Consider the following 21,022-nt stretch of genomic DNA (forward strand, 5'->3'; position numbering starts at 1 on the left):
AACGAGAGAACAAGGCCGAGAGCAAATTGCAACACACCAAGTCTCGGTCCGAGTCGTAACCAGCCAGCTAGCATCAACTCCGTCGTGAAATAAGGGGGGAAAAAACACCGGTGGGAATGAAGAGAATGATGTGTGAACAGTGATCGATCAGTGATCAGCATCAAGCAAAAAGGCACAAGAAGAACAGAAAACGCCCAGTCATGCAGTCGTCAATCCAGTTAAATCGTTACATGGGTAAGAAAAGATAAAGCAGCTTTTTTCGGTCGCCGGCATGCAAATACAGAAACAAGTGTCGGTTTTTTCTTTTCGGAACAGTGACCAAAGGTGTCAAGGGCTGAGAACGTTACCGAGGTCGTCTGTACCGTCCAGCCCGAACCCGGCCATGTCGACGGAATGCAGAGAACCCGGGCCGCCACGCCCCAGTGAGATATCTGACGAGGCATAGTCATGCTTCAGCCGTTCGTGCGGACCGAAGAACGGTCGGGTCTCTTCGTTGGGAGTGTTTCCGTCGCCGGCCGCCCACGGCCCATGTTGCCAAAACCGTGTGTTCGCTTGTTGGTCGCCAAACAGGTCGTGGTGGTCGTGATGCACTTCGGTCCCGTGGTTGGTGAAGTCGTTGGGAGACTGGAATCGCAGGTGCGACCGGCTGAAACTTGAGCACGGCGAGTCCGCATGCAAGGGGAAGTCCAAGCCCGACAAGGGCATGTCCTCGACCGTCGTGATATCGATGGTGGGATTCTCAGTCTGCTGGGCCAGTGCCGATGCCAATCGGAAATTAGAGGCGGAGCTCTGTCGACTATGACTCGTGGACCGCTCGATGGCCCGTTGCACGAAACTGCCACATGTCTTCAGGATTTTCTCTTGGTCCTCGGGCGACAGACCGGCGAAATAGTCGTTAGCGAGCGACGGTTTCGGCAGCTCGGGCTGGCAGGGGGTCAGTCCAAAAGTCTTTTGGGCATGCTCGGTGAACCCCGACGGCATATCGTACGGCGACAGGTACACGGTCGGAACCTGCTCTTGCTGCTGCTCGAGGTACGCATATTTGCGGGGCAACTTGGCAGCACCGTTCCCGTTGACCGCCGGGAGTTTGGTATTTTCCGACTCCTTTTTCTGCAGCACGTCCAGACGTTCCAGGTAGCTGACGAGCGAGAACCGGAGCATTTGCAACAACCGGTTGACCTCCTCCGAACGCATGTTCAGCGGCTGTACCGGTTGTAATGTCCCGTCCGCGGCTCGAGACTGCACCCGTTGTTGGGCCATGGCGAGCTCCAACTTTTCCAGACCATTGGGCGGTGGCACGGAGCCCATGGGTCCCATCAATGACTCAACGACCAGCTCGGGGCTGACGATGGTATACCCGGCGAAGATATTGGCATGGTCGGTAATCTGGGTCAGCCGGCGGCGAGCCACGAGTTCACGAACGTTGGCGAAGGTATTGGCGGGGAGGTGTTGAGGTTTCTGCTGCTGCTGCTGCTGAGGCGGTAAATGATGGGGGTGATGGCCGTTACTTTGCTGCTGAGAAAGGTGGGAGGAGGACTGATGAGACTTGGCAAATTGAGGATACGGTGCATGGCGGGCAGTTTTAGTTGGCAGGGATCGATAGGCCGACGGCATCGCAGTAAGAGAGGCAGCAGCAGAGGTAGCGGGAGCACGAGGAGGAGGAGGGGCAAGAGGGCGCTGCAACAGGGAAGGGCGGGAAGAAGTGGCAGCAGCAGCAGCAGCAGCAGCGGCGGCGGAGACGGTAGTGGTGGACGTGGCGGTGGCAGGTGAGAGGTGGTTATTGCGGTGGTGTTGGTGAGAAGGAGGGGCAGCCTTAGCAGCAGCAGCAGCAGAAGCCACTGCATAAGGAGGCACCACCGGCAGATGGTGGGGGTAGGCAGAGGAGGGGAGTCGGGCCATCACGGCGCCAAGGGACTTAACGCTGTCTAGGAAATTTGACCGCGGGTTGTGGACGGACACGCTAGGGTTGTGCGTATATTGAGCCCTACATTCGGTGGACGACGGACCCAGATAATACCAGATCTGTTCGTTCTTGTCCAAATCAACCTTGCCCGATGGTGGGGCTCGCGGATTAGCGTTGTCGACCGTCTCGAACTCGGCCCACTGATACGGAGATCGCTCATCGCCAAATGGATTGCCTGCCACCGGCACCGCCGATTCGAACTCCTTCCGGCCCTCGGGCTTCCGAGCCAGGTGGGCAGGCAGCGGCTGGGTACCTGGTGCTAGCACTGCGAAATTGCTCCGTCGGACGACAAGCATCCACCGGTACGGTAATTCGATTACATCCCTGCAGAAGAAGAAAAAAAAAAAGTGAGGCCGTCAGCATCGTGGTTCCCGATTAGGCAATCTCCAAACAAATTCCCCCACTAGGACGGTGGAAGCATAAGATAAGAAAGAGAAGAAAGGACTCACCCTCGTGGCAGCACTTTAACCATCAACGCCCGCTCACTCGGTCGGTTCTCCAGGACCACCGCCCCGTTGATTTCCTTGTCGGCTTGGAATTGCACCAGCTCGCCCACCACCAGTCGTTGCGCCGATTCGATCAACTTACGGTCCTGATCGGGCGTTTCGCAGCCGTTCAACCACGTGGGTTTCTTCTGCCGATGATACTTGCACTTTAGATCGACGCTAGGGATAGAGTACTGATTGCCGTCATCTGCGATCACGCCGACCAGACCCTGTTCCACTTGAACGCCGGCAAGGAGAGCACAGGTGGGGTGGTAGGACCGCGTGCATTTACCAAAGTTGCACTGGAAGCAAGCCCCACGAACTTCCCGGCAGAACAGACACTTCAGGCCCATCCGCGCCTTGGGGATCTTGTCAATGTCGCACACCACTTCCTTACCGGATTCATCGCGGAGAATACTGGTCTCCTCGATGTACAGCGCACAACGCCGGTGAGCATGGGACTCTCCATTCTCAATCGGCAGAAGATCCTCGTAATCCAGATTATTGGGGCACAAGACGCAGGGGGTCTTTCTCGGCAGCTCCACATTGACCCGCATGCGCTTGGCCTTGGTGGTTTCACCGTCGTGCTTTCGCTTCCGACCACGGGTTTTCTCCGGGACACTGCGTGGTGGAGTCAAAAGATCCGAAACTCCCTCCATTTCGTCCAGGTCGCTCTCGAGATCGCCGTAGTAGTAATCTGGAGTTGCTTCGCCCCGCAGCTTGCGTTCGATCTCGTCGACGTCGATCCAGACACTGTCGGCTTCACAGTGGCATTTCTTAGCGACGCGACCGTAGTCCAGCCACTTCTCGGTAGCAAAGTTGACGGATTCAGCACAGTTGTATCCCACGTTGTATCCGGAGTGATATCCATATGGGTAGGTGATGACAAACTCGCCCTCGTAATGGACCAGCCGGTTCACCGTGATGCCGTACTGGGACTTGAGGAGACTGGGAGAAACTAGGTAGGTCTTGTGACGAAGGAACTGGTCGCAATTCTTTGCATCGCTGGTCCAAATACCTAGGGTAACAAAGAGTCAGTGTCGAGTCGCTAAAATATTCGAAATGGACTGGACTGGAAAGGAACTCACTCTTCATGGCCTGTTCAAAGCGAGGAGCATCCTCCTGCGAGATGCTGTACCACTGTTTCGGAGCACCGAAGTGGATGTAGTTGATACTGTAGAGATCCACATCTTCCAAATGCCAGGCAAACGTGGCCTTCCACATACCCAGGTAGAGGTACGCAGTGTTGACACCAGGTACTTTCTGTCCCAGAACATCTAAGATATTGGGCAACTTGGCCACGTTCCACGACGTGGTAATGTTCTCGTCGAAGAGCGATCCGGGCATGTCCGCACCGTACATGGGGTTGTTGAACATCAGGGACTTCCAGTAGGCGGTTTCAAGCTCTTCGCATCGTTCCTGCGTGTAGGCTCCATGGTCGTGGATGCGGTAGTCAAAATCCCGGAAGATTTCCTCGTCCACGTGGTCGACCGCATCCCCCTTGTTGTGTTTTCTCCGCGACGTCACGGATTTGGGCTGTCGTCCCTTGGGCTTTGGCGCGGGCAAAGACTCTCCGTCACTTAATTCCTCCGTCTTCGCCTCGACCGGATTCGATTCGGGGGACACCGGAGTCGGCGGGCCTTCGGGTTTGATCTTATCAAGTCCATCCTCGGTCGGTTCTTCTTTCACCTTGACCTGGTTTGATCGTTTCGGGGGACGTCCGGGGCCGGGGCGACGTTTTTGAGAATCGGACCGCGCAATTTGTGACTTGGGAGCCGCCGGAGCACGGTTGACTCGCTCCTGGTTGCGGCGCCTCTCACCTCTGCGGGCGGGCGGCTGATGACTGCTTTCCTCGCACAATCCCTTCCACTGAGGCAGGTTGTAAGACCGCTGTCGCTCGATATTGGCCTGGGTATAGGTTCCGTGCGAACCGTGGAATTCCTGCATGATCGGATTCTTCACGCGAATCTTCTTGACGGCTTCATCGAGAGGAGGGAGGGAATCGGACCTGGAAAGAGAGCGACAATCAGCGGATATCTTCGGAGTCCACGACGCCAGATCACACTTACCACTCCTTCGGAGGGATGACCTTGATGATGCCGGACCGCATACCGTAGCTTTCCACCTTGTTGATAAAGTGCTGGAAGTCGCGGAACTGGTCCATTGTCTTTGACATCGCAAGTCAGTGGCTGTTGCCCGAACACATATCGAGACTCTGACCGGACCAGGTCACTTACCGGCTTGAACACGGGGATCTTGCCGCCGCCATAATAATGGTCCGGTTCAATCTCATCCTCCTCTTCCTCTACCGACGGCATGTCCGGCGCTCCGGCGGCATTCGGATCCAGCTCGAGATCCGACAGCTCCGATGGGACGCCATCGGGGACCTCCTTCTTGCCGTTGGCGCTATGGGGAGGAGTGATCGAAGCCGCGTCGGTTGCTGGAGGGCCCGCAATTGATTCGAACAGGGGTTGATCAAGCGCTGCCGCCATCATCTCAAGTAAGATGGGAGGGATGAAAAGAAGACTTTTCGGATATCGACAAGGGTGCCGTCGTCGGAAAATGCGACCGCTGATCGACGGCGAGACAGGTTTTCCCAGCGGTCGGGGGAGAGAGCGTTAAGAGGCAAAAGGGCGATATGTCCTGTACAGCGGCAGAGGTGACGTGAGCTTTTTACGTTCTTCTCGTTCACTCCTTTCGGTTCAGTTTTTTCCCGGAGTGACTGTAACAAGTGAAGCACCAAATGCAAGCGTCAAGGAGTTCGCAAAAAGGGGGGGGGGAAGAAGTGGAGGTTCTCCAAGTAGATGGAACGCAAAGCAAGTTGTGAAGGCGTGCGTAAGAAGTTGGATGATCTAAGCTTTTTCTCGGGACGAATTGCAAAGAGGAAAGGCCATCCAAGGTTGCGAAAGCATCAACAGCGTCACAAAGCACGAGATAGAGAAGATAGGGTCAATGGAGGATCGAGCGCAAGCAGATAGACAAGGCAATCGATGTCACTAGTCTTTGCGGTCGGCGTCAATCAATAGACCAAAGGCCCCCTCCTCCAGTTTGAGCGATCGGAAAACAAAGGATTTGCCGTATTGCAGGACCAAGCAGCAGCAGATGCTCAGCAACGAGGGCGCTAGTTCGCCAGCGGGTGCAGAGGCAGAAAAACGATGGGACGCTAGAGGCAGGAGGAAGCAGAAGGGTAGGCGCGGAAGAACCAATCCCAGCGACACGGAAGATCCAAGGTGGATCTGACCAGAGCACGATGGCCTGACTGCGTGTTACAGTTGCGGATTGGAGATTGGGGGGAGGGTGCAGGGAGGCTAGGGGCACGGGAAAAAGGAACACCGGACAGGTTTAGAGTATTTTGGTGACTGAAAAAAAAGGGAATTGATGACAAGAGGGTCATGTAGAGCAGTGAAGAGAGGAAGAGTGATTGGAGGACGACCGGATGGGTAAGCAGCCTGAGCGCCTGAGAAGTGCCTTAAGGCACCAAGCTAAGGTGGCCTAAGGTAATGATGTACCAGCCAAAAAAAAAAAAAAAAAAAAAAAAATTTATTCAAGAATTTTCTTTTTTTGGCCTGCTCCAGCCGCGAGCAGATCACAGCACGCCTCCGGTCCGGTCTCGGGAATAACAACAGGCTTGGAATGAAGGAAAGTATGGAGTACAGAGTACGGTGTGTACTCAGAACAGGCTCACTTACCTAAGAGCAATCACTTGGAGTTGGACTGCTGGAAGTCAGCCCAGACAGACAATGATACTTCCGGAAATTTCAAATGATGATTCAATGGTTCAGGGTGAGGGTGTAAGTAGACAAAACAATGATGTATGTACCTCGAGTATCTAGTCGCCGGACGAAGGAATTGCTCGCTGCTCGTTGCCCGGCCGGTCACGTGGTGCAAATGACTCCTGAAACCGGGTATCTTCCCGTGGTACGGCGGCGGTAAGATACAGAGGGACTGTGAATACTGCCGCAGCTGTAGTTGCCAGCACGGGCATCAGGCGGTGCCAGGTTGATACCGTCCTGGTAATACCTAATACAGCTAAGCCCGATCGGGGAGGCTCGGATACCGGCGGACCAGCAACTGCCAGATGACGTGATTGGCGATATCGACTCTGATTTAGGCGGTGGTAATAGCGGCAAGCGCTTTTTTTTTAATCCGTCGAGACAGTGATGACCGTTAATGTGGTCCTCGACCTGGATTACGGGACATATAGAGTAAGGCAGTGTCTCGAAGTAAAACTACGGTTGGAAGCTGACGTTTCCAGGTCCAATGATACTGCCCCGGTGAATACTACGTGGTAAACCGGCTAAATGCGAGAATGCGAGACAGCCTGAGGCCGCAAGATCTACAATCAGATACGTCAATGCCAACCCCCCTATGCTGTACTCGGTGTACACCACCAGAAACCCAACGGAGCACATCAATCCCCCTACCGACCACGCCCGCTGTACTCCGTACTCCATACATATGTGCCGCAGCTTGACTTGCATATTCCACCAACATATGACCTACCTAGTCTAGAATAGTCCGACCTTAGTGTCGACGACCGGTTTGGACTCTTATTCGCTGTCGGTTGTTTTCTTTTGTGCTCGTACACAGTGTACAGCGAGAGGTAGGTTTTACTCTTGGCGAGTCAGCATCCTCTGTATCAGTCTAGTACGGAGTAGATTATTACTCTGTCCGTCGTAGGGCCAAAGGGGGTTCCAGGTTTGGGGTTGTTTATTTTTTTTTCTATGGATTCTGGTGTGCAGATCGTAGGAGATAACTTCCATCCATCCATCCATCCATCCATCTAGCAACGCTGCCTCTCACGACATGTCTGTCACTCAGGTGTTTATCATGTACTGTGTATGTATGTAGCTGTAAAATCGGCAGACAACTCGCAGACGCAGTAACCCTTAACCAATATCATTTCTAGTAACTCAAGCCAGGAACTTCCATCCAAGGAACAACATACATCTCGATGTACTGTATGATAGACAGACAGACACGCAGACACTTATCCCAACATCGGGGCGGGAAGAAAAAAAAGAACAACAAGTACATAACCTCCGCCCTGCCTAGCGCACGCGAGCAATGTCGTGCACGGAGTAACAACTTAGCACCAGCCGTAGTACACAGTAACTAGCAGTAACACCAACCCCGGTCCCGTCCGTCGACAACCTAGAAGCCCTCCATGTCCACCTAGGTAGGTACGCAGTGCGACCTCGCCATGCCACTGCATGCTCCGTGGGCAAATCACAGACACGATTGGCTCGAACGACCGCGGTACATGCGCCGAATCCATGTCGATGATTGCCCGGATCGAGCAGCCTGCATGGATGGGCCATGGGCCCTGCACCTCCCTGGGTTATCAGCACTCTGTGTTTGATGTGGATTACTTATCTCGGTCGGGTCTGGATGGACTGTTAGTTATGTCTGTGTGTATCACTCTATGTGCCTGGGACGTGTCAGATTTGGGGCTGCAGGATTCATGCCATGCTTGAATCTCGCTCCGTTCGTCCTTTGTTTTATCTAAGGGCTAATATATCTAGTACTATGTTGGAAATAGTCGAAGGAAGATTTCAAGGTATGAATGAAAGTGGACCTTGATAGTTAATCAATTCCTGCAACCAGAAAACTAAATACAAAAAGAGAACACGAAGAAAGAAATGGTTCATCTAGTTCGTCAACAATTCCTTCCAGATGATCGGTTGGGCATCCATTCTAGTGGCGTGAACATTAAGACAGAAAAAAAAAGCCCTCAGACTAGGGCGGAAAGATGCATTGCATGATTATTCGATGCGTTTTTCTGTGTCGCCAGCCACCTCGGATCCCTTGAGTGTCCTACGGTCTCAGACTCACTGTCCTACCGCCCGTGCATGCACATTGCATACATATTTAATAATCATACTTGAATCGGCGGATGACTCAAGCACTTTTGGACTGGACTCGGCTCGACTCGAGCTCGGGCATGGTGTGATCGTGCGGCCGCTAAATCAACGGCCAAGTAGTTTCACGTACGGAATACCTCCCTAGTGTCTCGGAAGTAAGTCATCCTTCCTGCAGATTGCAGGTTTTGCATCTCACAGAATAGCCCTGAAATGAATCGTCATGCCATATAAATAATAAATTGTCATTGGTATCGGTTCTACGGAATGAAGTATACTTGTAAATAAATATACGTGCCAACTGCTAAAACACGGCGCAACCCCTAAACATATGCTGATATCGCACTACCACTCGCGCCTCCCTCCATCTCCATCGTAGTTCAATATTCATTCAATCGGAGTTTCTTTCCGACGAACCGACGTTTCTCAGGCTTATCCCCGACCCGCTCCCGGTCTGCATTCAGCCCTTTGAGTGCATGGAGCAGCATCCCTGCATCGAAGAATCCATCTGATTGGTGCGTCAGTAGCTGTCAGGAGAGGGAGAGCAATAAATCAATCAACAATCGAATAAACTTACATCCACCCATGCCATCGTCCTCCAGTTCTCCGCTGTCCGTTGTGGGCGTCTCGGTACCCCGGGTCGCCTGCATCGGGTCGCCCCGGACAATGCGTCCCCGGCGGTGCTCGCCCGGCGATCGCTCGGCGATCGTTTCCATCTCTCGAGCCCGACTCGTGCGCGGGCTCATGGTCTTGCGGGTGGTCATCCGCAGCAGCTTGCGGATTTCGAACAAATACGTCTCCAGGGTGTGCATCAAGCGGGCAGTCTGTCGGTGTTTGGACGACGCGCAGAACGAGATCGAGTCGTCCTTGATGATGTATCCGATCCCGAAGCCGTCGGCAGACGTCGGCCCGAATCCAAAGTGACGCAGACAAGGGTTGCCGCAGTTTGAAGTCGATAAGATCGTGTTGTTAATCTTGTCCCAACCCGGGTCGCTAAAAAGTGCCGGCGTAGGTGGCGCCGGGCGGATGGCGCGTAGTCCGTAGCTGCCTGATGATAACCCATCTTCAGAGAGCGATGCAGATAGTTTCGGAGAGTCAATAGCGGACCCGTTTTCCACGGGACTGGAATAGCCGTTGGAGCTACCATCCACGCTGTTGCCGGCCGAAGAACCCTCATCGAAAGACCGTTGCCAGAGGCAATACATAGCGTAAAGGTGGCGATCCTGGCCCTGACCCTTAGAACACTCCTTAGTAATCGCCGTATGCTTCTCCGTCGCTTTCCGGAGCGCGTTCACCTTCTGCTCTGGGGGGTTGTCGCCCCAGAATGTCTTGACGAAATCGACGCACTCGTTAGTCACCGTGCGAACTGCCTCCGTCCGGCCATGCAGGAAGACCTTGGTCATAGCTGGCTCGTAAGTGTTCTCGATGCGACCATAGAGTCCGTAGTAGGCGGCTTGGAAGGCCATCTGCATAAACGCATCGGGCGAGAACCCTGCTGATGTGATGAAGTTCTTTCCGAAGCCGGTAAAGTCGAGCACTTGGAACTCATGCTGTTGGAGCAGATCGGAGAGATGAGACTCGGCAAATCGTAGCGCAATGCTAACCTCGGGGACCATGTCCCACTCCAACTTCCGAGGAGTGGTACTGACATTGCCAAAGCTTCGGGGATCGCGTTTGGTCGGGTCGGGGCTAGTGGTTGCCCATAGACTCGGAGCCTGGCCATTGATGGTTCTGGCAAAGCGAAGTATCGTGTCCGTGTAAACGTCACTGGCGAATCGTAACACCGTATGACCATCCACGCCGGTGTGCTCAAAGTTGATACCTGCACTTCCGTTCTGACACACAATGATCTGAAGCTTATCATACCACCGGTTGGTGCAGGTGCCAACTTGCACGCCCTTCACGACCTCGCTTGTCCCGCAGAGCATGTTGGCACACAGCTCAGAAGTACTGTGGGGCTCGGTGTAATCCAGGCAGAGGACGAACAGGGCGGTGTCGACAATATTCAAGCATTCTGCATTGTTGGAACCCTCATCCTTGGTCATGATATCTCTCAATCCGGACCACACCTTGCGGTTCTCCGTGCTGAGTACACCCAAGGCCCCCTTGGCGGCATCTTGAATGGGAGTTTGCTCCGCATCCCCGATAATGACCTGCAGATTCACCGCGATATCCTTCTCGTTCATAATTAGATCGTGGTTGTCGTCGAGGACATCGAACCAATAGAATTGGCCCCGACACAGCACGACGACGTGTTTTGCGTTGGGGTCTTGGCTGATAACACATCCATTGTCCGTGGGCAAACGGGCTGTCCCAAACAGTCTAGAGTACTGGTACATGCAGAGTGGTGTGCCGCGAGCCGTGTCAGGCGGTAGTTCCTCCCGTCTCACGGCTCTGACGAAAGACAATGCCGAAACGACCAGCGACGCCGCTCTGGTGACTTGGTGATTCCGGGCGGGAGTAGGATCATCTTCCAGTAAAAAGAATGGATTGAGGTTCAGAACAACCGCTGCGGTGAAGAATCAGTACATCAAGTGTGGCTGGGAGATTGAGGCTGCGAAAAAAGCACTCACGACTATCGTAGTTGAGGTAAGAGTCGTACCCTAGAAGGAGACGTCATTAGCCACCGTCCGGCAAGGCCCCACATTTCTTCCATCGAATGACATACAGAACTGCTCGATATAACTCGTCTTGGATGACGCATAATTCTTAAGCTTTTCCTGAAGAACGGGGCCATCAGATTTGAGGAAATCCTGCACGGCCGCTCTCGTCTCTTCCTGTTCCCTAGGGGTTTGTAAAGCGGACAAAGCCTCAAGATATTTCTTGCAGGTGCTCTCAAGGTCCGGGACCGGTAGTTTGGGGAGAGAGTCCTGGTTAGCGAACGTCAGGCCCTGCTTCTTGGGAGGGTGGTCGGCATTTGGCGTAACATCCACCGTGGTAGGCTTAATCTTAGGCTCGAGAGACGGCTGAGATCGCGGAGAAGTCATAGCGTTCCCCAACGGCTTTGGAGCCGTAAAGTGGCGAACTGCCATGTTCGAGTAAGACATGTTAGTGAAGAGGATTCTCGGGAACCGAGCCGATGTCAACTAAGCGTAGCGACAAGAGAGAAAGGTGGGGATAGAGAGGAGGCGTAGAGCGCTACGGTAGAAATAGTGACAATCTTGTAGGCAGTATGAGGGCATGGAGATTTATCTCATGACCAGTCCAAATCACGAGACAGTGACCGAGTAGTAAGTCCACGAGGGTAAGGTAAAAGGCAATAGAAAGTAAGCGGGTATAGATGAAGGAAGAAAAGCAGAAACGGGAAGACGAGTTATTTATTGAAAGACCGGGGAGAATATAGAAGGATACCCCTCCACTGTCCGGGGAGCGACTTGGAAAGCGTGGGGTGGAGCATCGTGGTAGACAGTACAAGGCAAGCCGCGGGACGAAGGGAAGAAGAGCATTGGCAGAACGGAGGAAGGGGACGCTTACAGGGGGTGAAACAGTAGTATAGAGGGAAGGTCTGCAGTAACTCCTAGGACCACGGTCGATCGCTTGGACGGGGAAAATCGCCCGAGGGCCTGGGGGGGTGCAGGGAGTATCGGGGGAACGGATGAAGCTTGCTGGCTAGTAAGTAGATAATATCGGACTAAAGAGCTCTGCGTCTGCCACAAGATGCGACGTTCCCAGGATCACAAGCACTATGCGAGCAGATCGCACAGATCAGAGCCGAGGGTTTAAAAGAATATGTATCCCTGAAGACTAAAGTATCCCAAAGGAAGTCGAAGGTCAGAACCCAAGGACCTTTGAATTAAAATAAATGTGTCTATGCATGTGGATTGCCGCTTTTTTTTTCTGGGAAGGCGGGGAAAGCAGAGCCAGAGCCACAGGACTGAACACCGTCATCCAGATGATGACGGAGAAGCGATTGGAATCCGGGCGGCGGGGGTGGTACATACATGCAATTGAGACGAGCTGAAGAGGAGGCGACTGTGAAGGGTAGAAAGGAAGAAAGGAAGAAGCTTGATCGCGACTGGGCTGTATACCCTGCAATGTGCAAGTGCAAGTGGGATAGATCGGAGACCAGGTAGTAGATGACAAACTAAGGCCGAATTGCTTGATGTCGCATTGCAAGTGCCCGAGTGGCAACGCAAGGTGAGATCGAGGATGGAGGCCGGGTGGATGGCCCAGATTAGGCTCGGTGTCACTAGTTCGAGAGCGACCAACGCCAGAGGAGATGACGTTTCGGGCGAAGGGAAAGGCGAGTTTTCGAGATGAGTTTGGTTCGTCTCGACGTTTAAAGCGCGCGGGGAAGGTTCGTGGCCGGTCACGTGGTCCTGCGCCGCATGCAGTTCTACAGTACAATAGTAGTTAGTGTTACAACTTCCGTGTCTACATCCTACAACATCAATCCGTTATACAGACGCATTTATTCAAAGAAATATTCAAAGATACTGGGATCAGAGCAGACTCCACGTCTCATGGATTTCATGTTCATCATTTGGCCGGTCGACCATCTCATAGGTATTCTTTTCCAGGACGCCGATTTTCATGCACCAAGCAGCAGAACGAAACCAATCAAAAGAAAGAATGAGAAGAAAGCACAATCCAGATAGATGGGTCGCTGTCATTGATGTACCGTGACCAATGTTCAAAGTGTAAAATATTCACAAGAGAAGCAGAATAAGATAGCGTCGGGGGTGGAACAGAGATCTCTCAGGCGAGCCCGAGACAGAATCAGATCGCACGACGCGGAGAAGAGATCAAAAGTAACAAATAATCAAAGAAGATTTAGATGACACTGACAATTGCCAGAGGCTTTCTCCATTTTTCTTTCCATTGGCAAAGGCTTTCACAGTATGACTGACAACAGGGGCATCATCCCACATATTAAACTGAAGATTACCATGCACCCTTCGCCCACCGTTTTCCGGTAGCCGTTGGGGATCATGCGAAGGGGGCAGGTGTATGTAGGGAGGAGTCCTCTGTTAGGGTCAAGTTGAAAACATCTCCAGGCTTAGACAGTCACCATGCTTTGTCCAAGAGGACGCTTGACGTTGTCGGCGTATTCACCAGCATAGTTACCTAGAAACGGTACGTTAGAATAATTCTTCGATTTCAGATTCCAAAATATGGACTTACCAGGGGGTCCGTAGTTGCAGACGGTGAACGGTACCGAGGTGGCCGCATCGACGTTGCCAAGGCTAGGGCAGGTGACGGTGGCGCAACCGACTTCAGTGGTGCCCTTCCAGACGATCTGACTGAAGTGGCCCCAGCTCTCGAAGAGGGACATGTCGGGGTCGGCCTTGTCGTACAGGTCATACTGATCCCAGAAGCCCATCTCGTCGTTGTACATCAGGTTGGTAATCATAGCTCCGATATCGCTCTCGGCAACTCCGTATCCAATGTTCTGGCCGTAGTCACCACCGTTGATGCTCCTGTGAGAGAGGTTAGTTTGGCTGTTTCTTCGTCGGCACATGTTCAAGACGGGGGAATCTTACGTGTCATGCTCATAGACGCAGCGGGAGGCAAGAACCTGGGCGCTGGCCGTCAGGTCGGCGGACCAGGTGAGGTCGGTGGCAGAGTGGTTGCTACGGTGGATGTTGTGGTTGTGCAGGATGGCCTTCTGGTAGGTACCGGTGGCAGCGGCGCCCGCGGCGGTCGAGCTCGAGCTGGAGGAGGTCGAGGTGGTGGTGGGTTCGGCGGCAGGAACGGTCCAGGCGGAGCTCCAGGCCGAGGTGAAGGCACCCTCGATGTTCTCAACCACACCTCCCTGGGAGGTGGTGGGCTCGGGAGCGGGAGCCTCGGTCGAGGGCTCGACGGGGGCAGCGGCCGGGGTGGTGGTCGGGACCGGGGCGGGCTCCGAAGTGGTTGACTCAACCTCGGGGGCGGGAGCGCTGGAGACGGACTCGGAGACCTTCACCTTCTGCACGGGGGCCGTGGTCGGGGCCGCGGGAGGCAGGGGAGCGGTGATGGTGGTGGTCACGGTGACGATGGTCCAGTCGGTCTCGTAGGAGCGCTTTTCCATGGGAGAGGCCATGGCACCGGCGGCGCAGAGAGCACCCAGAAGCATAGAAGTACGCATGATTGCTGATGATGTGGATTTGTTTTCACGAGATGTCTCCACAGGTCAACTGTGAGTTGATGGATCAAATGACTTCGCCGGGAAGTTGAAAAAGAGAATGAAGTTTCTGGTATTGAGCAGATCGACTGCGACAGGACTAGCCGTCAAGGAGGGAGAGATAAGATGGTAGGGTATGTACGTGGGCGGTGGGTTTCCAATATTGACAATAAAGAGTGACAGCCGTTGGGAACACTTTTTGAAAGAGTGAAAAAAGCGTGCCAGTGGCGATGATGATAACCAGATGGAAACTGAGGCCGGAGAGAGAGAGAGAGCGGGAAAGGAAGATGAGGGAGAAATAAGTGATAATATAGTCTGGAGCGACTGGATCCTTCTAATCACGGGAAAGGAGAGGGCGGCGTACACCCAGTGGGGCCATGCGATCTGGCAATAATTAAAGGCAAATAATTAATTTACGGTCGGGGAGGGGATTGGAGCTTTCGGTTTTGACTTTTTGGGCTTTTCAGGATACTGTTCCAGTTCCAAATGACGGGGTCGATCTCGGTTCCGTCCTCGAATTTATGCGCCCTCAGCACCGCGGTCGCCGTTTCTTTGAGACACGATAACAATGCTGCCCGTATTCAAAGAGCCTGCCGTGAAAGAGAAACGTTCAGGCGCTCTGGAGCGGCTCTCTTTCAGTCTTTTGTTCCCCCCCTGGATTGGGGCCCGGGTTGCTTTCCCAACCACAAGCGCACATACCGGAGATCGCCTGGCATAGTCTATCTAGTCTATAACCTAAGGAACCCGTCCCTCCTCCACTCTGTTGGCCGCACGGCAAGAGGCAGCATTCCAGAGGACCACCCCCAGCGTATCGGCCTCACGTAGGAATCCTCCAGCCCTGACATTTGATAAAGCGCCGAACGCCCGTCAGCCAAGGATGCCAAATCCTGAACGAATGATCGATAATTTGCTCATTTCCAACGTCCTTCATCTGACGGAACACTGAACACTGAACAGAGTCAATGAGGATATGCCGTACCCCTGGACCCGCTAAACCCCCTCGGGACAAATCACCTTCCCACCGTTTCAGGCACCGGCAGCTACGGGGCCAATCAGAGGGCCAGACGGGGCTAGCGCGCATGGCCCCACTCAGGGGACAAGGTTTGATGATGTTTACCCTCAGTAGAGTCAGTCACCCAGCCCGGTCGCTGCTCCTCGATTTAATCTATTTCGTCGGATCGGATCACACTCTAAGGTGTGATCCCAATTATCATTTATATTAATCCTAATTACCAACCTGCACGCTCAACGATCCACCCGCGTCCCCGTCACGCTCCGGGGCCTTCTGGACGATGTTGCGAGATTTACTGGAGGAACGTGGCGGTCTCTACGGGAGACGGGAGTCCCTGCTGTACCACTGTAAGGTACACAGGTAATTCTCCTATCTCCGGGTGCTTGTGACGTACCCTCGTCTCGGGACCACAGAACCATGGGTGAGACAGGCAGTGTTGATCGGAGTGATCGAAATAAAGGACAAAACAAAGCCCCAAAAAGAGAAACCGGTCATTCTCAATGACTAGTAAACAGCACCCCGTAACTGTCGGAGTAGGAGTCTGCCTCACTCCCGTCAGCCATCCTGACGGCGTCAAAGGAGACCGCCACCAACCGTTCTGAAATCCAGGTTTTCGAATCAAAAAGAAAAAGAGGAAAAAAAAAAAAAAACCCAAAATTCTCTCCCACTACCCTCAATTTACCCTCAGCACCAATCACGGGCACGCCAGACGGAGGGGCGCAAAATGAACGGGCCACATCCAGGGGTCGCGAAATGATTAACCGCCAAAACTTGGCAATTCGGCAGCTCAGGCTGGAGTCAATGGGCGCCCGCTAACGTTTCACCTTCCGATTCCTCGTTGCCTCCTTTGTGCAACTCGGAGATTTGCCCACTGCCCGCCATGGATCCCTCCTAAGCGACTTTTGTTCGCGTGTTTGATCTTTGATGGTTATCTTCCCTTAATTTTCTGAGTTTTCTGGATCTTTACCTACTGTCCTCTGCGATGCTAAGCCTTCTAGGCTCGGTTTGGTCGTCCCTCCACTCCCCAACCCACACGCACGACTCCATTCGCCGCATTCCTCGGCGGTCCAGACTCCTACGGAGTACTACCTGGTCGTCTACCGTGCCCCATCAACTTGGGCAATGAGTCGTGTGGGCTTGGTGTCATTGCCGAGCCTTGGCCGGTGATGCCCATTCGACGACCCTTTTCCTTGGCTGTCCGGTTGACAGGTCGGTCTCCCGACGCTATCTGATTGTTTTGGTTTTGGTTTTGGTTTTGGTCGGATCCGTCAACAAGGATTCTGGTTCAAGGGAAAACTGAATAACCAAAGAATACCTGAGTTATGAATGGACCAATGGTTCCACGTGCCTGAATTCTGAACACTCCGGACGGTCGCGCACGTCAAGCTGTCACCGACTGGCAGTATTCGGTTGCCTTGGACTACCTATGGACTCGTAGACTGCTCTCTACGGAGTCCATCTCGCAGGCTCACATGTTTTCGAACCTCGTTAACGGATAGGCATTCCAGCTATCCGTACTAATTCTTAGACGAACTTTCTCATATTGCGTATTAATATAAGGCTGTCTCCAACGCCCTACCAAAATGCCTGAGGCCATTGGCATTCCGTGAAAAAATATCCGGTTCCCTCAGAGCGACCCACAGCAGAGCTCGTGATCACAGCCAATCAATCTAACATTTAATGACGACTGTCGAGGTACAGAGTAACACGGACGCAAACAAATACCTAGTGATGAAACGTTATACGGGGCTCTGATCTATTTGATTCCCGCCCGCCCGCCAGCCTGGACCCTACCGCCCGCAATGCAGAAAATGAGGTCATTTAAGATGTGTCGCGTTTCAGGCCAATATCCCGGGCGCTTGCTCCAACATCGGGATTCGGGGGTAATAAGCCTATCGACCATTCGATCAATCAGTTCATTTAATTCTGGTTGTGCCAACAATGAGCAAAACCAAAAAAGGAGCGTTGTCTCCCGCGGGCGGGGATCACCCCAGTAGCTAAAGTCGATACCTCAAGGACCAGACCACTTGTCAGCGTCTAGACTCTGGACTCCTTGTGCTCTGCCTCTGGCCTTTGCTCTCTACACCGACAGACTCCTTGGTCTAGATTGTTGGTGGGTAATCCTGCTGCCTCAATCTTCCTTTTTAATTTCTTCATCCCCAGCGACCACCTGAACAAACACTAAAATGTGCTAGAAACGTCTACGGGGCGCGGAAGCAGCGGTGGGTTTAGCTAGCCAGTTTAGACTCGACCCGTCGGCTTTCTCCTGAATACTACGCTGTACGGTGTAGATCATCCAAGAGGATATGTCCACGAGCTTCCGTAGGTCTGTGCCTGAGGTTCTAGGCAATTATTCGATGTCATAGCTCGAGGGCGTGACTGAATGGCACAATCACAACTTATCCTTTCCTGATATCCTTTGCGCGGTTTTCTCAACCGCAGGAGCTATAAGACAGGGCGTCATGGGAGCGTCAATACGGGTTCTAGATCCGAGAAGTTAAAAAGAGAGGTTGGACAAGGGATGCCCGAGTTCACCCAGGAGACGGGCTGATCCTTCGAGACGTCCTCCCTGCCTTGGGGCCGTTCTACATAGCACAGGCAATCTAGATAGGTACAGTTGCAGGACGTTGTAGACAACGCGAACGAGTTGGATTACTGGATTACAAACCACGAATTCCGATTTATATTTAAAGTCTGATAGCTGGGCTTAGTGAGAATTCCTAAGCTAAATTATAGACATGGGAGATATTCAAGATAGGGAGTGTCAATGAAGAACAGCACCTCCGATATGTACGGAGAGCTCAATAGCTCCACCCCTTGCATCGAAGATCCGATATGAAAGGAGCAGATCTTTTCGTTGACCTTTAATTTCAACAAACGTTTGGCTTGCCATCATCTAAGGTGTTTGAATCGCCCGTGCCTTTATCCCTAACCAAGTTAGAGGAGACCCCATCTTGGCTTCAAGACACCCTAGACACAAATTTGCCACCGAGTGAGCATGAGCAACATCTGGACTTTCTTATATGTATGTACCTAGCTATTTTAGTTCCTCTCCGACACCAAGAGAGAGAGAGAGAGAGAAAGGAGGGCCGAAACGACGGGTGTGACCTCTCTCGAAGATTTCCGCTCTGGGAAGGCCCCATGTTCTGCCTCAGGCTACCAGTTTGTTAGACATTCCAGGAATGTCACTCTTGTCGGAGCTCCTGCACGGGACATTTGTGCGTGTTTGAACTGTCTCACCAGCCCTGATTCAATATAATGACCCTGGATTAATATGTTGAGACTGATATCAACAGTGACATCCCTCTTTCCTAGCTCCATCCCTATTTTAAACAACATTTCGGGCAGTCGGAACTAACTCGCCAATTATCGGATTGGAAACTGAGCGACCGGCGCAAGGGGTTCGATATGACCTCAATCCAGTTGCCCACGGGTTTTAACCCCTTTGACTCGCAGCGAGGGATTCTGCCGGATTTGTAGGGTGGGTGGGCTCGGTCAATGTAACCCCCAGCTGTTGACGGGCAAAGCTGGATGAAATAAAGGGAACGTTGTCGAACTAGATACTGAGCACTTCTGTACTGTCAATCGAACCTTCAATGTTGTTGTTTATTCACAGAAGCCAAAGATGCTCGTCAGCGCTTTTTTTCTGCTGGCCTCAGCAGCCGGCGCATACAGCTCGTACCTTACTCCCAAGACGGAAGGTAAGGAGGCAGGCTGTCGGGTTTGAAGTGAGACCTTCATGGCTAACAAACCTAGAATATGCGGTCAACGGGACGAACTTGCCAGATATCGACTTCGACATCGGTGAATCGTACGCCGGATATCTGTCCAACAGGCCGTCGGGTGACTCGAATCTCTACTTTTGGTTCTTTCCATCCACAGATCCCGATGCTTCTGATGAGGTAACTTGCCAGTTCCAATCTTGCTCTAGACATATTCCACAGCATACTGACCTTAGCAGATCACTATCTGGCTAAATGGCGGCCCGGGATGTACCTCTCTTGCCGGATTGCTTCAAGAGAACGGTCCATTCCTTTGGCAGCCCGGCACTTCAGTCCCGTTCCAGAACCCATATTCCTGGAACAACCTGACCAACATAGTCTATGTGGATCAACCAGCAGGCACGGGCTTATCATTGGGTCCCGCAACTGTGTGGAATGAGGACGATGTGGCGAAACAGTTCATCGATTTCTGGAAACGTTTCGTGGATACATTCGACCTGAAGAACCGGAAGGTTTACATCGCCGGTGAAAGCTACGCCGGCATGTATATCCCGTACCTTGCCTCTGCCATGCTTGACAAGGAGGACTCGGAGTACTTTGATGTCTCCGGTGTCTTGATGTATGATCCACTCTTCAACGAACAGAACTCACAGATCAATCGTAAGATACAGCCCCAGAATATTGATCTAGTGTTTCAATACTGACCTCTATGGCAAGCTCCTGCGGTACCCATGGTAAACTACTTCAAGCCAGTTCTGGGTCTGAACAACACCTTCATGGATCAGATCAACAGCCGTCATCAGGACTGTGGCTACGCCGATTTCATGGACCAGGCTCTTCAATTCCCTCCAACGGGCACCCTTCCGCCTGCTCCCAGCGCTGACCGACCCGGATGTGACATCTGGACCGACATCCGGGAGGCAGCCACTTACGTGAACCCGTGCTTCAACACCTACCACATCACCGACTACTGCCCTGTCCTTTGGAGCGTAATGGGCTTCCCCTCCACCGACGCTGGTCCCAGCAACTACTTCAACCGCAGCGACGTCCAGAAAGCCATCAACTCACAACCCATCGACTTCCACGCCTGCTCAACGGGCGAGATTTTCCAGGGCGAGAATAACCTTGACCAGTCCCCTCCCAGTGCTCTGGGGCCCTTACCGAGCGTGATTGAGCGCACCAACAACACCATCATCGGACACGGACTACTCGACTTCGTCTTGATCGCCAACGGCTCACTGTTCGCAATCCAGAACATGACCTGGAACGGGCTCCAGGGATTCCAGGAACCCCCGACGGAACCGTTGTTCGCCCCGTATCATCCATTCTATGGCAAGGCGTCACGCCTAGATCCCGACGAGGATCAACCCCTGACTCACGACGCTGGTGCCGGATTCTTGGGTACTGCGCATACCGAGCGCGGTTTGACCTACACCACGGTGGATCTTGCCGGACATCGTAAGTATAGCACTGTCTTGTTGACCTCCTGCCTTCCCAACTATATTCCATGACAGTCAACAGCCACTGACTCATGACGTTCTCAATTACAGAGGTCCCTCAATACTCTCCTGGTACCGCGTTCCGACATCTTGAATTCCTGCTCGGGCGGATTGATAGTCTTTCTGAAATCACGAAGACATTCTCTTCTGGGCTCGGATAAAGGTCAACAAGTATCTTTGGATGGTTTCGTGGATATGAGACTGGGCGGTGTTCTATACGCCATGTGTTATAGGTATTCTCTTCACGTACATTATATGTTGGTTTCTTTCTGGGATGTAACTTTATTTTATGGATTGAATAGAAGAATTTGATAATAGGGAGATTTTTAGCTTACAAGATATACTAATCACCGCATGAATGTACTCATTCGGAATGA

The 21,022-nt window shown here is 52.8% G+C and overlaps 3 protein-coding genes across 3 annotated transcripts; 1 reads left to right on the forward strand and 2 right to left on the reverse strand.

Annotated features, from left to right (window-relative positions):
- Positions 1 to 327: 327 nt before the first annotated feature.
- KD926_010324 (putative jumonji family transcription factor) lies at positions 328 to 4,943 on the reverse strand (the record flags this gene model as incomplete). The annotated part of the gene is made up of 5 exons (XM_053095799.1): positions 328 to 2,287; positions 2,413 to 3,466; positions 3,537 to 4,456; positions 4,518 to 4,615; positions 4,686 to 4,943. The coding sequence occupies 5 exons, from the start codon at positions 4,941 to 4,943 to the stop codon at positions 328 to 330; spliced, it is 4,290 nt and encodes a 1,429-aa protein (XP_052959982.1).
- A 3,746-nt stretch (positions 4,944 to 8,689) lies between these two features.
- On the reverse strand, positions 8,690 to 14,376 carry KD926_010325 (carnitine acetyl transferase; the record flags this gene model as incomplete). Its single annotated transcript, XM_053095802.1, has 9 exons — positions 8,690 to 8,817; positions 8,887 to 10,818; positions 10,883 to 10,912; positions 10,978 to 11,334; positions 12,251 to 12,645; positions 13,098 to 13,276; positions 13,321 to 13,376; positions 13,434 to 13,729; positions 13,793 to 14,376. The coding sequence occupies 9 exons, from the start codon at positions 14,374 to 14,376 to the stop codon at positions 8,690 to 8,692; spliced, it is 3,957 nt and encodes a 1,318-aa protein (XP_052959983.1).
- A 4,673-nt stretch (positions 14,377 to 19,049) lies between these two features.
- KD926_010326 (carboxypeptidase cpdS precursor) lies at positions 19,050 to 20,806 on the forward strand (the record flags this gene model as incomplete). The annotated part of the gene is made up of 5 exons (XM_053095803.1): positions 19,050 to 19,125; positions 19,181 to 19,326; positions 19,386 to 19,806; positions 19,864 to 20,604; positions 20,697 to 20,806. The coding sequence occupies 5 exons, from the start codon at positions 19,050 to 19,052 to the stop codon at positions 20,804 to 20,806; spliced, it is 1,494 nt and encodes a 497-aa protein (XP_052959984.1).
- Positions 20,807 to 21,022: the final 216 nt, after the last annotated feature.

Source organism: Aspergillus affinis (assembly GCF_023601865.1).
Source record: "Aspergillus affinis strain CMG 70 chromosome Unknown NODE_7_length_541545_cov_85_609384, whole genome shotgun sequence".
In the NCBI taxonomy this organism is placed as follows: domain Eukaryota; kingdom Fungi; phylum Ascomycota; class Eurotiomycetes; order Eurotiales; family Aspergillaceae; genus Aspergillus; species Aspergillus affinis.